The sequence below is a fragment of the Lepisosteus platostomus genome, chromosome 7 (genome assembly GCF_059453375.1).
Source record: "Lepisosteus platostomus isolate fLepPlt1 chromosome 7, fLepPlt1.hap1, whole genome shotgun sequence".
In the NCBI taxonomy this organism is placed as follows: domain Eukaryota; kingdom Metazoa; phylum Chordata; class Actinopteri; order Semionotiformes; family Lepisosteidae; genus Lepisosteus; species Lepisosteus platostomus.
The window spans coordinates 62,753,827-62,771,380 of NC_142617.1; the positions used below are offsets into that span (position 1 = coordinate 62,753,827).

A 17,554-nucleotide genomic window follows, 5' to 3' on the forward strand; every position below is an offset into this window, starting at 1 on the left:
AGGAAACAGCTTCATTCAAATCACCTGCATTGTTTGCTTCCAAGACACAGTGGGATTGGCTTAGTGCTGGCTTCCTTAGCTGCAAGCATAACAAATGTCCAGGTGAAAACTTTCAAAACCTGACCTGCAGCCGATCTCACAATCTCCCCCTTTTACGCCAACCTTTTGTTCCAGTTTCAGAACCGACAGAAAGGTGAGATTCTCTGATGTCTGGTGTTTGTGTATTTCTAGAAGTAGAATGAAGTCCTGGATGATTGTTTAGCCTGGTAACCGGGGCGTGCATTGTATAATTTCAGCTTGTTTTCTCCTCTCAAAATCAATCTTTTCATTTTTTTGTCGACTTGTTTCTATTATATATTACTGGAATGTATTATAATGGCCGTTGTCAGAAATGATCACGTCTTTTACTGTTGTGTATCCTTCACAGTGATTGCTTTTGCCTTCAGATACCAGTGTGGACAAGATCCATTTTGCCAAACTAATTTATAAAGTACAGCTGTTGGCAACTGGTACAGTTACTATCTGAAATTGTGCTGTGAATACCATATCATTTTAATCTTTCTCATGGGACAAAAAGTAAAAAAGCACATGCCTTTTTTGTAGATTTTTGTTACTGCCCACAAGTCCACCCCTGGACGGGCAGCAATGCAGAGAAGTCGTCTCAAGATCGAGGAGAAGGAGCTGGACTTTGAGTTTGAGGTGGTGAATGTTCAGTTCAACGAGCTTGGCAGTTACGTGCTGAGGCTGACCGTGGAGAACCCTCTGCTGGAGGACTGTGGGACTGGCGTGCTGCTGAGGGTCAATGATGGCGACGTCCTCTACACCAGCACTGGGACCACTGATGTCATTGAGCAAGCCAGCCTGGATGAGATCTACACCTGCCTTCGCTACAAGTTTCTCTTCACCCTGCCCAAAGGTACTGCAAGCATCCACATCCTCAATCCAGGGCGATTATTACATCGTTGTGTGCATGAAAGTACAGTATGCAGCCATGTCTTAACTGATTGTCCCCCGATCCTTTTTGACCTTTTATTATGTAATATGACCTTAATTACCTTAATGGGTAAAATTACCTAATTGGTAAAAATTGTTAAATGGACAAGCTGAAACCTCTTTCCTATTCTTAAAAATATGGAGATTTTAAAGAAACCTTTCTGTAAAACCTGCTGGACTTGGGCTGTTAATGACCAGAGTTGGATCCACTACACCCCTGCTATAGTGTCAAAGAGTCCTTTTTTTTAGCCAAGTAATGTGAGTATCTTAAATGGATGAATAGGCTTGAATGCGAGAGTCTTCTTTCTACTTTTCAGCGCCAAATTAACCTGGTTGTTATATGGATATTTTTTTTTGCTGAGGCTGTGGCTTTGTGTCTAAGTGTACAGGCAGAGAACAGTGTGGTGCCACTAGGCTTATGAATGGTTTTGAAGACCTAAAACTGCTAAATGTAAACGTTTTAACTTAAGTGGCAGTGAGTTGATTGCTATGGCTGAAAAAAATAAAATCAAAATGTCCGACAATCTGCTGTATGACTGATTTAGAAATGGATAATTGTAACCTAAGAAGAATGAAATATCAGATAAAAGTACAGAATCTCTACTGGAGTGTTGTTTGCAGTTTGTTTTGAATAAATCTGGCTATGAATTGATATTCCTGATCATTTCAGCCGTGCATCTTAAATCCACTAAAAAAAACTGCTGGTAAGATCTTGCTGCATTTCTCTAGAATATATCACTACTGACAAGTTCCTCTGTCTCTCACACACACCTTACAGGAGAGGTGAGAGCTCCTCTGTGTTATAACGAAAAGTTAATTAATGCATGTCACTGCTGTTTCAAGAAATTCTAATATAACACGCTTGTCTGAAATGGCTGTAATTACATGGAACACCTCTGAACATGTTCACTAACGAGCAGTGCTTTTTAAAAATAGAATAATTTTCAATATTTTTTCAAATCTGTATCCCTGTATGAAACGTTGTTTGAATTTGAACATGAGTTACCCAAAAATAAATTTGAGAAAAGATTTAGAAATATCATATTGGGGATATTTGGAAAGTTAAATGGTTAATTGGTAATAGTTAAAATATAGGGAAATGTGATAATATTATTTTTTTATTGTCCTCTGAAATCTTCGTTTTTGTAATGGCGACATTTTTAAGATCAATCGTCTGGTGTAAAAGGGTGTTTCTTGCCAGAAGAAAATTACGTTCAGAGATTTTTTGCAGTTTAATTTTTTTTTTTGCTGTCGTCTCCAAATTTGATCTTGTCATGGTTTAATGCGGGTCTTATGTAAAGAAAAAGAAATATGATTATCGCAATAAATATTTTAAAATGGTTCCCTTTTAGCTTAAAAAATTCACATCTGACTATTGCTTCATGGTTTATGAATAGCTCCAAGCCTCGAACTTGAGAAAGTGAGACACAGAAACTAGATTCACAGACCATTAACGGGCTCCGTTGACTCCTCATCCTGACCAAACAGATGCAAAAGATGTGGATCCTGATGATTTTGTCGGATGCTTGCTTTAATTTGGGAATTGGGAATTGGAATTCCAATTTGTGTTGGTTCTTCCTTGTACATTTCCAGGATTCTGCAAGAATGATAAAAACCACGACGTCAGGCTGAAGGTCGAGGCCTTGCGGCTCACAGGCTCGCAGCCGAGCAATGGCACCAAATCCGGCGAAGCTTTCTTCGCCATCTACCCGCGCACCAACGCGCCCCGCAGTAACCTGTACGCCCGCCGGGACGAGGAGCTGTACCAGTACAGCGGCATCATGGCCCTGCTGCGCGTCCACACCGACTACCTGGCCATGCACTGCGGGCGGCTGGCCTACGCCGTCTCCTTTCACGAGTCCAGGCCGCTGCCCGAGGGCCGGGCCAGTGCCTCCCGCATGCCCTCCATCCAGGAGGAGGACAAGGGCGGGGCGCCTTCACCGGGTCCCTCGACTCTCCAGGTGCCTCCATTAACCCTCGGGCCCTCCCAGTCTCCGTCCCCCGAAAACACCCCGCCTCAGCCCACGGAGCCTGCGCTTCCTCAGCCTCCAACTCCCCAGGTAGAGAATCGGCCCCACTTGAACCTGCTCTGACCAGTCCCGCTGCGGTTGTTGTCGTGTGTTTCCTGCTCCTTTTCTGACTCGGTCTCCTTGACTCACTGTATTCGGTTGAAAATTGCCCGTGACACTCTGGTATCTTGGGAAGTGTATTCCAAGCAGTAACTAACTGGACTTTTGGTTTTCTTTCCTTATTTTGTAATTAAACACAAGACAAGTAAAATGTCCGCTTTGCAAGAGACCCACAGTATATATGGTTCAAGAGTGTGAAATTATGATGTGATATTACTGACAGAAAAATACTGGTCCCTCTTAATTGCAAGTTAAATGTGCACAGCCACGTCTTTTATACATTTCTACATTCTTCTATAAAGTATGAAAAATCTGGTATTTCGTTCCTTTGCATTTAGGGCTGTTTTCCTGCACAGTGAAAACACAGTTGTCCCGACGTGTTAATGGAGGACTTTCTTTTCTGTCAGTGTCCGATCCAGCATCCTAGCCCAGCGCCTGTCCAGCAAACTGACCCCGAGTCAAATATGAGGCTGTCCCCTGAGCCCAAGCCTGAGACTTCCAGCGACAGCCTGCCTCCCACTCCAAGGAGCAGCCTCTCGTCGCCAAGGCAACACGGCGTGTCCAGCAAGGCCAGCCTGCACTTCCCCTCCCCAGAGGAGACGCCCGTTCCGAGCCCCGCGCCGTTTCCTGCAACACACGTGAGTGATGGTATACCACTGCTGGAATATGAGTGCAGTAAGAAAAGTTTAAATATTTGACTCAGATTATTTGTTTGAATATATAAATATAAAGCCTGGTTTGGAAGTATCCTAGTGAATAACCATGACATTAAGTTTCTTTCCTGAAGAGCTCTGTTTAGGAACATAAGATAAGACTTTATTGATCCCGAGGGGAAATTGATGTAAATTGATGAACACATACTGTATGTGTTCTGTGTTTACAGAAACATATATTTTACCTCTAATGCCTCGGTTACTAGCTCTCGTAATCAGCTTGAAGTGGTTGTTGGGGTTGCCTTTGGGTTGCATCATTCGAATCCCAGCATAGTGTTTTCTGCTCCAGTCTAAAGAAGCAGAGTCCTCTTTAAAACGGCTCAGAGTTTATAGGGCTAAAAACAGATTTACAATGGCCTCATCAAGTCAATGCAAATGTATCAGAGTTGTTTATTCTAGTGAATAATCAGCATAGCTCATGCGTTTGTATAACTATGCAGAGCACTTCACTGTTGTAATTATCTTAAAGCTCAGTGTGGGGAATCTACAGTACTCTGAAGAAGGGTCTTTTTTATTCAGGTTATAACAACGTTCAGGTACATTCATCTCATACATGTGGACTTCAGACATTTCTGCTCATTTCATGAATGGGTACAGTAGTTGTGATTTTTGTTTTATGTGCCCTTCATGTGACTTGGACAGCGGACAGCGAAAACCGGAATCCTCAACACGTGCAAAACTCAACACTGTGGCACAACAGAATTGCTTCTGTGACCTCGGAATTAAGACAGGACTTATAGACGCCTCTAGGGCTCTGTGGATCCTGTTTGGAACTGGCACTGCGCAGCTCTTTTCATTCCACAGCCTAAATTGTAATCAATGAGGCTTGTGACACTCGATTAGAAATTAATTGGATTGTGTGTATTTTTGGTCAAAGGCTGCTTCTGGAAGCCGGAGCAGATGATCAGACTCGACATTTGTAATGCTGGTAAATTGAGTCGTCCGTTTTCATTCCAAGCATTTAATAAACCAGACCATTTTGTGGCTCATCTGAGCATTCTTCTTTTGTTGATATCACTGCATTCCTTCTCCTCACTGTTGTATCCAAGCTACAAAATATGTAAAATGTGCATCTGCTAGAAGACAAAAGCCTTTCAGCATTCATGGAAGATTTAATTTAAGTCATTTTTGGACAGAAAGTAATATTTTTTAAATGTAATGGTGCTTGCCCCACCAGTTTTCTGTGTTCTGCCCTTATCAAGTAATGTTATGGATCTTATTAAAAATTATGTATTCTTACAGTATATCCCAAAATTAATTGATTTGACTTAAATGTAATGAAATTATCTGCTCATAAAGCATTAGCATTAACTTCCCTCAGATACAGAATACTTGTTTTTTTTCCTTTATACCACATGTGTAGATGTTTTTTTGGGCAGAGTCACAATGAATTGAAATGATTAGTTATGTCTTAGCAAGAATGATCATACTACATTACAGCGTTTTCATCTTCCTGTGCTTTACTTTTCCAGTAACTGATACAATAGAGATAAAACACAGGCAGGAAATGTAATTGCTTTCAGGACAAAATCAGCCTGCAGTGCAGTATTTATAGCCGTCACAACATATATTGACCGTAGGAATTGTGGACAGGCTCAAGTGATTCACAGCCGAACAAACACTATTCAGATTTTGACAGAGGGCCCAAACGTTGTAGTCATGACATCAAAGCATGATTAGATTCTCAAAATGGCCCCTGACTGCCATGTGAAAAAAATCAATTGCAATCAGCAATGGGCAGTTGCTATTGTGATGTTGTGTCGGTAATAAGGAAGGATGAGCAAGCTGCAGTACGTACAAGCCACTTTTATCTTGGTTACCTTTTGTAGACCCAACAAGAGAGATCTACCCTCGCTCAGATCATTGAATATCTAAGGAGTGTCTGACAGGTACAAATCTTCGGAATGGTTATTAAACCAGCAGCAATCAACAGCACTTCAGACAAACTGTTGTACTGTGCTTCACCTGCCAGAATTATGCTGGGGAGGCCTGACAGGCATTGTGAATTGCAGGCAGACGATGACAGGATCTGAGTGGAGATGAAATTGATTTCCTCAAATCCCAGACTAATGGAGACATCACCTGTATTTTAGTTCATGCCATCCTTGCTGTTTCTGTTGTTATTAATAACTTTAAAAAATAATATGCCTGTGTACTCAGTCAAGGCTTTAAGTAAGTGTAAGTGTTTAACATCATGCACTTGTTTTTCTTTTAGAAATGGCCCTGCAGTCTGTTTAACATTTTAAAAATGTCACCATCACATTTGGTGATAAATGAACCTGAATCTTACACAATTTAAACTGTAAACTGGTGTTCAGTGTTTAAAATTCTAGGTTATTGGGCATAAAATGGCACTTGAACTACTGCCAGATAATGGAGCACTATGAATTTCATAATGTGGAATATTTGAAAAAGCATTAGTTTTACATTGGAATTGGAAAATAGCTCTTTTGAAATGCAGTCTTTGAGTTTTGTGTTTCATTGGAGATGCAGCATTATCTGAAATCTGCAATAAACCTCATGTGGAATACCAGAGGAGGTGCTTGAGTCTTACCCAAAGTCGTCTTCATCGTGGTCAATTATGGACAGGCAGCACTGTGGTGTGCAGTCCCCACCCCCTGAAAACACCCCAGGTCGTAAGCTCTTGGATTCATACCGGTTCGCTGTCTATGTGAATTTGCAAGTTTTTCCCTTGTTTGGATGAATTTTTGCAAAGGATCAATTTCCTCTCACCCTCCAAAAACATACTGGCTGGGTTAATTAATGTTAATTATCCCTCTGTTGTGGTGTATGTGCCCTGCGATAGAATGGAGTCTCATCCTGAGCATCGTCCCACTTTGCACTGTATTATTCTAATACAGTCTCTGGGCTACTGCTACCCTAACAAAGAATACGCAGTTTTCTGGTGATGGATGGTTGTAATCAGAAAGGGCATTTGTAAAAATCTTTGACAAAGAACAATGGATTTTAAATAGTTTCATTACATTGTCAAGGGAGGGTCAGCTTTTGAATTGGATCCTAAACATTTTAATTGCATATAAATTGTTTTTTGCACTGATTCGGTCAGAGTATTTTTTTTTTCTTAAAAAAAAAGACTAATGTGTGCAATTGTTCTCAGAAGCAATCTTGAATATAGTGTACATGTCTTAACACAGATCCCTTGGTATTTTATATTCTCTAGTAATATAGAACTGTAAAGAAACCCGAGAGTTGCTTTGCCCTCATTATCATACTAGAGTTGTGTTGTGGGCATTTAATACACTGGCACTCCAATGCAAGTGTATGAGCCAATCTCCCGCACTCATCCTGCACGTAGAGCTTGTAAATGAAAGGCTGTCTCCGTTGTATTTCATTCTTAAGTGAATGTCAAACAATGCTCCTATGTGGCATTTTTATGTTTGGCAAGGGAGGGCCACTGATTAATTCAGCAGCCGCACATGAAGAGCCCACCATGTGTGTGACAGGGCCAGTGGTGATTCTTAACGAGGACAATCGCCGATGTGCCTCGTCCTTGGTGAAGAGATTAAAGCCCGAGTTTTTACAGTGGCTCTGAGTGATTAGTCCTTAATTACTTTTCATTTGGTGCCGCATCATTAGTGTGTGGCGGCTGGGCTCATTAGGTTTTGCTTGTAAGACAGGATGGAGGTGCATGTGGCAAAGAGCGCAGATTCAATGAGCCCAGACTGTTCCAGCTCCAAGTGCTTATTGGAAACGCGCATAGGCTGGCTTGAATTGTAAGGAATGAGTTTACCCCAGGTTGGAGAAAAGAGTTTTTCGGTCACCAGGAAACCAGTGTTAAAGCTTTTACTTTATTCCATTAACTCATCTGTGCTAGAGATCTTGTACTGCATTGTTTTTTTATGAATCCTTCAATGAATCGGGTTAAATATATCGGCATGCCACCCATTCTAAAACAAATAGTCATAGAATTATTTTACTTTTACTCGAGTTAAAACCGCACACTGTTTTTTTTTTAACAGGTGTAATTAGCATTATTTTCTGTTTTTAAAATTTGCAATAGTTTTTTTTTTAATTGCACCCAATTGGGAATTGGTAACTGTCTGAAGCCTTGGGACTCCAGCAGTGACTCCTCTGTCTTGCTGGCAGAGAATCATGCAAGTGGACGAGCTCCTTTGACACTGAAAAACTAAGGTTGCAGCTGGAAGAGGTGTTAGTGGGACCAGCAGGGGGCGCTCACCCTGCAGTCTATGTGGGTCCTAATGCCCCAGTGTAGTGACGGGGACACTGTTCTGTAAAAAGGTGCTGTCCTTCGGATGAGATGTAAAACCGAGGTCCTGACTCTCTGTGGTCATTAAAAATCCCAGGACGTTTCTCGAAAAGAGTAGGGGTGTAACCCTGGCGTCCTGGCCAAATTTCCCATTGGCCTTTACCAGTCATGGCCTCCTAATAATCCCCATCTATGAATTGGCTTCATAATCTGTTCTCTTCCCCACTGATAGCTGGTGTGTGATGAGTATTCTGATGCACTATGGCTGCTGTTGCATCAATGTGGGGCTGCGCACTGGTGGTGGAGGGGATTCCCATTACCTGTAAAGCGCTTTGAGTGGAGTGTCCAGAAAAGTGCTATATAAGTGTAAGCAATTATTATTATTATTATTATTATTATAGCCATTCCTCTTTCGGCACATTGCGAGCATCAGACAGAAGAGAAGTGTCCAACCAGAGTGGAGATTCATTTTGTTGTGACGTTACTGCAGTAGGTTGAGACTAGAAACCCTTTGCCACAGCTGGGTAGTGAAGTAATTAAAAATGGCATTATTATGTAGTTTCCATTTAACTTTTTTTTGTAGCGTTAGTACAGGTTTGTTCCTGCATTGTGCTCATTGTTGGTTAAGTGGTTAGAATCTGGATGGATAGCACAGGCTTGCACTTCTTTCTGAAATAAGGAATGGGATATCCAGCACATGAGAAGTTCACAATGTAGAATATAGAGTAATGTTAATGTATATGGGACACATCCTTAGAACTTCCTTTTTGTAAAGTATTTTATTTTGGTTCTTTTAATATATTTGTGTGTTATTTGCCAAGCAATATGGACTTACTGTAGAGTAACAGGTCGAAGGGCAAAATTGCTATTGGCGCCTTCATGTCAAAAACATAGGAATCCTTGCGTTTATCCAATACTCCTGTCCATAATGTGAAAGACTCTAATGAGCAGACGTATCGGATAAATCCAAGGATTTTATCCAGTTGACTGACAAAGACATGAAAAGCCAACTGCGAGATTCATGTCCTTGCGATTTTCATTTTCTGTATCTAAACGTTTGCAAAAAGCCTTAATGTAGGGACACAAGGCAATCTGCTTGCACTTTCCCGTTTCTTCTCTGATTAGCAGCGCCCTTGGATGAATGGGATGCGTTTCGATGAAAATAGAAACCGTCTCTCTTATCCTGGGGTTGGACTGACCTTGGCAGCAGTGTGTGATGCAGGAAGCTTTCAGGCATTGCTCACCCACAGGCCTGTGGAGTGTGAAAACAATCCTGTTGCCATAAAAGAATACTCTAATAAATTAGTGCTGTAATTAAAACAGAGAATTTACAGTAGTTTTCTAGTCTTTTCCCCCAGCACTCCTCTGCTTACTGATTGTGTGCAGCAGGCCAGCAGGGGAATATTTTACAGGCCTGTGATAAATGAGGGCCTGCCAAAACCTTCAATATTGTGACAGGTTGCTGGCCTGTGTGTGCCCCTTAATAACGAGCACAGAGTGAGGTGTAAATACAGCCTGCTTTGCCACAAGCTTGTCTCAAGTTCTGGTAAACCAGGGATCAGGGAATATTATGTATACATAGACTCCTTGGCCATGTGAGAACTGAGAGGCCTGGAGAAAACCAGGCCTGGATTGTCTTGATAACAATAAACAGGTGATTTTTGAAAATAATATTTCCCAATGTGGAATAACCACTGTCAATGACTAAGAATGTTCAGATTGTAGTTCACAGTATAAGCACCAACATAAAGGCCACTGTTCTGAGACAGCCTGAAATGCAGTGCATTATTTTATTCGGCTGCCCAAAACAGCTTTTAATGTGCAGTTACATTTGCGAAATATTTCTATATATTTTCGATGGAGGATAAATAGTGCTATTTGTTACAAAACAGACAAGATCATTAACAGCAATGTGTCTTGGATGCCTACCATTCTATTGAACCCAATGTTAAGCTATTTATTAACTGTGAGCACAAGTAAAACATTAATGAAACACATTGCAGAGATGAGGATTCCTTTACTTGCTTTTTTCCTCCACATAAGAAACCCAATACAATGCATTTTAACAAAGATAACACAAAATGTAAGACTATTGCAGCTAAACATCTTTTATCTTAACTTACTATATCTAAATAGCTTTGTTTGTATTGAACTACGCAATAAAAGCCAAGAGAGTGAACATAGCTTATGTTCACACTAAAATACAATATTTCCTCTCAGTACATCACCCACGGGCTTTAAATTTTGCCTGTTTTTAATTCCATCCAAAATGTATACCCAACATGGCTGGATAATATAATTGCTATTAAAATGAGGGATTAGTAAGTACATCCCTGAAGGATACAGTTTTGAAAAATTAATAGGGAGGTCTAGGGAATTTCAATTCATCTTTTCATGTGCAAGAAAAAAATCTTACAATCCAATGCTGGGCTTTTTAATAATTTAGGGCTTTGCTTTGGTCTGAAGAGATGCGTTAGAAAAACTGCCTCTCCGACATGTGTCTGATCACAATTTAACGGCCTAGTTAGTGAATTGTGTACTAGAAAGCAGAGTACTTGTTCTTTATAGTCTTTCTGTTCCCCTATTTCCCACTATGTATCATTTGTAAACAGAGCAAGGAAGCAATTTATTTACTTGCTTTAACAAACGGTGAAAAGTCCAGTGGGATCTGAGTATGAGAATTTGGGAATCCACTAGTGAAAGTCATCTTACACCTCTGACTTAGTATGGTAACAGTCTGTTTGTTTGACTAGAGTTAATGATGGGTATGGCATAGTAGCTGTTAAGGAAGAAATTATTTTAGCAGTGTGTTTCATTAGAGGTATTTGTCATAGAGTGTCTGTGCTCTTTGAGTTCACAGCCTGGTTGTCCTGGTGACTAACGACAGACCTACTATGCTAAATTTACTAAAGGTCAGTTTATAGTCCTGAGTTTTGACTCAGGAGAGCATTTTTAATTTAATCTCTCCATGTCATTATTTCACTTAAATCTTGATTATGGTTTTACATGTTTTTTTTTTATTCTAAATGGTATGAAATGGTCGTGTTCTATTATACTTCGTGACCAGTGAAAATCTGGCTTTAAAAAAAATGCTTTTCATTACCCTGACCTGGATGAAAGGGTCTTACTTTCTTTCTTGTATAGCAAATGTCTATACATTGCAGAAATCTTTCTCACTCGTGCCCTTGAATTTTATACTTCAGATTTATCTAAATAACTTTGCAAAATTATGCTCAGAGGTCTTCCTGTATTGATCCCTGCATTAATGTGTAAATTGCGTGCCATGTGTGATGTGCCTGTTGCGTATTGTTTTAAATAAATTGCTTGCACAACACTGCCATTTAAAAGAGTATTTCAGTATGTTTAATTAGCTCAAAAGTTGGGAGTTATTTTCTCCTTCAGATACTGAAGCTGTTGTTTATTGTGGAAGACCAGAGCCTTTTGTTATATTGAAAGATCACAAGAAACAGCAAGAGAGGAGGCATCACTCTTTATTTGATTGAAAATCATTTGACTAATTTGAATTATTTCTGTCCAAGGCTGGGACACATGTAGAGATCTTTCACTTTTCTTCAGAAGCTGTGGGCTTAGATATGTCTATGTAAGAAGTCAAAGAGTTGCTAGGGGCTTATTCTTGACATGCAAAGGAAATCAGAAATAGTAATACCTTTTGTGTGTCATGTCTAAGATTAATTAAGAGATTAAAAACGTCTCAGGGTTTCTAAGTAGAATTAAAAGCATTCAAGAAATGCGTAATTGTTGCATGACCTAAAACAATTGTTGATGTTAGTTTAACAGGTGTTCCATTGTACTTTTTCCAAAGGGACTCGCTGTTAAAAGAATGCTTCTCAAAGATTAAAAAGGTAAGGAATAATGCTAAGCAAATTACAAATTACTTTTCTAGCCTATTGCTTATGAATCACAGTTGGAAATGGGATAATGGTTCAGTGGTGCCTTGGTCTAGTTCTCCTGTTAGGAAAAGCCTAATGGCAAAGGCACACCTGGCTTTGTAAAAGTAGGTTCTCTCAATGAAAGCAAATTAGATGATAAAAATAAAAATCTTGAAAAGTGCAAATACAAATTGCGCGTTAGTACATTATTGTGGGCTATTAATAATATTTGACAAAACACATTTCGTGGTTCCAGAAAATTACAGGATATCATGAATACTGTTCAAGCAGATTGTTGTTGGGAAAATTAATCTTGAGCTTTTTGCATTCCCGTCCTCCTCAAGATGATCCGATACAATTAAGGAGAAGTGTGATATGAAAGCGCTTTAAAATTCTCTAAACACAATCATCTCAAAGGGTCTGCAGTCACTGTTGGGCCCCATAACATTACAGTGATTGATTTTGCAGAATATTGTGGACCATGCTGCTATCATCTGGGACAGGTGTAATCAGATTTCATGGCATTGCTGTTTTATTGCTGGGTTATTGCCTTTCAGTTGAGAAGGCTTATTGCTTTGTAGCAGTGGCAAGCTGCAGTCTCCTCCATAGAGGAGCTGACCTCAGAGCCATAAACCTTTTTTTTCCTATGCATCTCATCATTGCCAATAACATCCAATCAAAGAGATAAGCTCCAGTCAAGGCAGCTCCATTAACAGTTAAACAAGGAAGAGAACTGTGCTAAATTGCATTGTATGCTTTAGTAGCCTTAGTCTTAATTTGATAGGCGCAGTCTATGTTTTCCTTTCTCTCCTTTTTGTACTTTTTTTTAGCCTAAGCATTCAGCTTGTCCATTGGCTTCTTCATGTACAGTATAAGCCACAAAGAGTGCACTTTCACAAATCAGTCACTCTCATTCTGTTGACCCCTTGCCACCTGCGGTCACATTTTCTGTTCGATATTCCGTAGGTTTTTGTTGTTGTAAATGTTCATTTATCTTCAGTTTGTTTTGGTACAGTGCAATTGGTTTGTTGTCTTAGGAGAGTTGAAGCACTTTATCCTAAGCATGGTTAAAGATTTTGTATCTTCTAAAGACTAATGGACTGTGAAACCTATGAAGGGAGGAATTAGAGCTTTTTTTTACCAGGTCATAATGCACTCCCACTCTGAAACTGCCTTATTTCATTTCTAAATTCTAAATTCTCTTCTGTCCTTATTCAGGTGTACAGTCAGTGTATAATTTCTCTCCTAATACCTTTGTCAATAACAGCTTTAGCTCTCTTATACAATTCATCAGCTACAACACCACCCACAGTCCGACATTCAAATGCCCCACCTCCACAACCTAACACAACTTTTCCCACAACGGAGCTCATAAAAGCAAAGCACTAGAGGTTAACGGTTTGGTAGGGTACATTCAAACCAATTTATGAAGTGATAGGAGAGTACCAAGTAACGTTTCATTACTGTTGCAAGAAAGAACTAAATACTAATAAAAAATAACCGTCCTTAAGATTCAGTGAGGGAAACCTTGATATTTTAGTTTTCAAGGGACATAATTCGCACTTTAGAAGGTGTTAGTATGTGATCCATTTTCAGTTTTTTATGGTTGAGGAGATGGATGAAGGTGTGATATTTCCAATATTGTATCTCTTAAGGGGGAGTGCCTGAAAGACTGCACTCTTGAGCAGATTCTGGTAATAAATGAATCTGTGGTGGCAGAATAGTTAAGGGGGGTGTCCAGTGCTTGAAGGCATGGGAATGGTCAAGAGTTTGTAGGGGAGAGATTGGTCCGATGTACAGTACTGTGTATCCTTTCATTCCTGGGCTTTCTGAGGCTGTTGATTGTCCCACACATCCCAGAGAGCCTGCCAGATACCAGCCTCCTGCTGCTTGTCAGGAGACATTATCGGAAGAGGATTTCCGAGATGAAGACAGAATTGTTTTCTTTTCTGTAGCAAAGCAAATACTTCTACTTGAGGACTTCTGGCAACCGAAGGCTTCTTATGTCATTTATGTCAATTGTAGCTATATATATAAAAAAAATACGGTCAATGAAATTCGTCCACCACTAAATAAACGTGTCCACAAATGTTTACTTTTAGAACTGGCTAGCTAACAATTTTGTGGTCTTGAGAACAGGGTTTCTTGCATATTTATTTTGTGTGCTTATTAATACCTGCCAAAAATGGCTCAATCTTGGCCTTCAGGGCATTACATCAACACGCTGAATTATAAATACCTACTGTAGAACTAAATGGCTCAGACTAAAGTGTGTTCAATATCCTAAACTAAAGAGTGAAGGGCACTGAGGTTTGCTTAATTTCTATTAGTGCACATGTTTCAGCAATAGATGATGCTGTTCTGTTATACTGTAACAGCTACTAGCTTATATTTATCCTTTATTGTAGTTTGAAAAGGGTTTTAACCCTGGCGATTACCTTTTCTTTCAAGTGTTTCAAGGGAGCCTCTGGCAGGGGTGTTTGAGAAGATGCGGTGATATCAGAGGACAATGAAGGATTTCATACAAGAGCCCGAGTCCGCAGGCCTGCTGGATGCTTGTGAAAGCTGTCAGCTCCCAGGAATAAAGCACAGTGTAATTGTTCCCCCATCTTTCAGTCAGGCTCATGCTGTGAAAAGCCTGGCAGAGGAGTCTTCAACGTCTGTTAATCACAGCCCACTGGCTCACACTGCTTTTAGGTATCATTAGATTGACTTGCAGAATAATGCACGTACTGAAGGAAGGGGCTACAATAAATGCAGGAGATGTATTAGAATATGTTTGATCTTGCTGAAGTGATCTAACTAAGTGCTGCCCACCCTGTTATCTTCTGTGGGGCAACAGAGTACCTGACCATCTTTCTCAATGTGACAGATCTCATACACTCTTCAGCTATCCAGGCATTTAAATCCTAAAATAGAGGCACGTTTTGGGAGTTGCTCGTTGGTGCCTTGTTAGGTACTCTTACACTCAGTACATCCAATCCAGGATAAAGAAGCAAGAACCATGAGAATAATACAGAATCATGTACTGAAGAAGTGGTTTTCAAATTGGGTTTTTGTTTTTAGGCACTATAGTGCTTTGGCAAGACTGTAGGAGATAAAAAGTATTTCCTGATTAGAATCTTAAAATTGGATTTTTATCATTTAAAATTATAAATGTAATTATTGCAAATGTAATCAGACCCTTTCAATGGTGTCCTATGCATTAATCAATTTCATTTTTTAAACCTAATATTTTACTCAACAGGAGTTTTCAGGTCTTTCCCCTTATTCTCGGTAGGATTCAAGTCAGGATTTTGACTGATTTTGCAGGTCATTCACCTTCTTATTCTTAAGCCACTCCAGTAAAGCTCCGGCCTTGTTCTTTGTGTCAATTTCCTGCTGCAAATTGAAGTTTTGTCCCAGTTCTAGGTATGAAGCAGGTTTTCCTGTAAGATTTGCCACGACTTTGCTCCTTCTATGTTCCCATCAGTCTTGACAGGTTTCTCAGTCCCTGCTGCTGAGAAGCAGAACGATAACAGACGTCTGCCACCACCATGCTTGACAGTTGGACTGGTGTTGACAGTGTCATGCCTGGGGCTGGCTTGGCGTAACACTTTGCGTTGAAATCATAAAAAGAGCCAATTTGGTCTTTTTTTTTATTTCAGAACTTTGTCATGTGTTAGCAATATGACTTAGGTGCTTTGTTGCAAGCCCTATGGAGGATTTGAGATGGGGTTTTTTTAAGTTCCATACAAGCCACCTTTGTGCAGTGTCTGAAATATTACTGAACCAGGACCATTTTCTCCCATCTGAGCCACTGAAGTCTGTAGCCCTTAAGAAGTAGCTGTTGGCCTCCCTGACGAGTTTCCTCCCCGCCATGCTGCTCAGTTTGGAAAGACTGCCTGATCTAAGCAGTGTATACATGTAGGTGCCTTTCACTTCTAAATGATCGACCTCATATTCGATTAAATAAACGTGATATTAAGGGTCTTTGAATCTGTGCCTTTGTACAATGTCATCTATCTTTTGTTTTGAAAGTTCCTTAGTTTTCCTAGTTGAATCTTTGTTTGAAATTCACTATCTGATGGTACCTTACAGAGAGAGGAGTATTTATTTTAAGAGGTGTTAGTGGGGCCAGCAGGGGGCGCTCACCCTGCAGTCCATGTGGGTCCTAATGCCCCAGTATAGTGATGGGGACACTATACTGTAAACAGGCGCCGTCCTTCGGATGAGACGTAAAACCGAGGTCCTGACTCTCTGTGGTCATTAAAAATCCCAGGGCGCTTCTCGAAAAGAGTAGGGGTGTAACCCCGGTGTCCTGGCCAAATTTCCAATTGGCCCTTACCAATCATGGCCTCCTAATAATCCCCTTCTATGAATTGGCTACATTACTCTGCTCTCCTCCCCACTGATAGCTGATGTGTGGTGAGCGTTCTGGCGCACTATGGCTGCCGTCGCATCATCCAGGTGGATGCTGCACATTGGTGGTGGTGGAGGGGAGTCCCCATTACCTGTAAAGCGCTTTGAGTGGAGTGTCCAGAAAAGCGCTATATAAGTGTAAGCAATTATTATTATTATTAATTATTTTGAAATCATGTGAATAAATGTTATTGCCTATAAGCGACTCAACTACTTATGTAATTTATTAAGGTAATTTAGTGCATCTAAATTAAACGGTTTGCCATAGATTTGAATACTTATGCAATCATGAATTTTCCATTTGCTTTTATTATTACTATATTTTACCAGTTTTTTTTTGTTTGAACACATAGAGTACGTTGTGTACTGTTGTATGACTGCATTTATAGCAAAAAATGTAAAAACTTTAAGGGTCTAAATTCTCTTGCAAGGGATTGTATACATTGTCTGCATTGAATGTATTAGCACAATATATTTTGCATACAATAACTTCACCCGTAACTGTGTATCAGGAGAACAGACAGATTTGTGACCTGTTCAGGCGTATTTCTGTGCTTTTTAAAAAGTTTTTCTTTCTGGTATGCAGTCAAAGCATACAGTATATGCTTTAACTGGTTAATTTTTGGTAGAACAGTAGCTAAAGAGGTTTTTTTGTTCTTAAGGGCTCAATTGTTCCTGATTGATATTTCCTTCTTGTATTCTGCATAATCTTTTAGAAAATGGAATGATGATTAGGTCTGCTTTTATCCTGGGGTATTTTATCAGCATAAAAGGAGTTTAGAATTTCTTTGAATGAATTTTGTTCTATCTCAATCTCAATGTGTGCTAGTATCTATCTGTTCTTTGGTGTACTGCAAGAAGCATTTCACTTTGATTAAAGATACATCTTGAGGTTTGGCTTTGGATGGTGGAATGATTAGATGCTGAAGAAATGCAATCAGGTTTTCTCATTGTTGTGGTCTTTCCCACGTCTGACTGCTTTCTTGCAGAACATTTGTTTAAATTATGCTGGGAAGGTGTATTCAAGCTTTTTGCATGCAGAAGTGTTTGAACTGGAAGGTTAATTCAGTTAATTCTGTGTTTTTAATTAAACATGTGTAATTTTAAAATTAGATTTGAGATTTGGATTGCACTGCTTCATTTTCCACAAAAAAAAAAAGCTTTAAAGTTTTACTTCTTAACTTTAGAAGGAGCAGAAAT

At 39.8% G+C, this 17,554-nt stretch overlaps 1 protein-coding gene across 2 annotated transcripts in view; it reads left to right on the plus strand.

Moving 5' to 3' along the window:
* The first annotated feature begins 37 nt into the window (after positions 1-37).
* The window catches only part of ccdc33 (coiled-coil domain containing 33), a 97,502-nt gene continuing 79,985 nt past the window's right edge, over positions 38-17,554 (plus strand). Inside the window, exons 1-4 of one of the 2 annotated variants that reach the window (XM_088641667.1) lie at positions 38-193; positions 604-916; positions 2,587-3,053; positions 3,530-3,760. In XM_088641667.1, coding sequence (XP_088497793.1) covers positions 646-916; positions 2,587-3,053; positions 3,530-3,760 — 969 coding nt within the window. In that variant the 5' untranslated portion in view covers positions 38-193; positions 604-645. The remainder of the gene's footprint in view (positions 194-603; positions 917-2,586; positions 3,054-3,529; positions 3,761-17,554) is intronic. The other variant, XM_088641668.1, reaches the window with a different exon arrangement.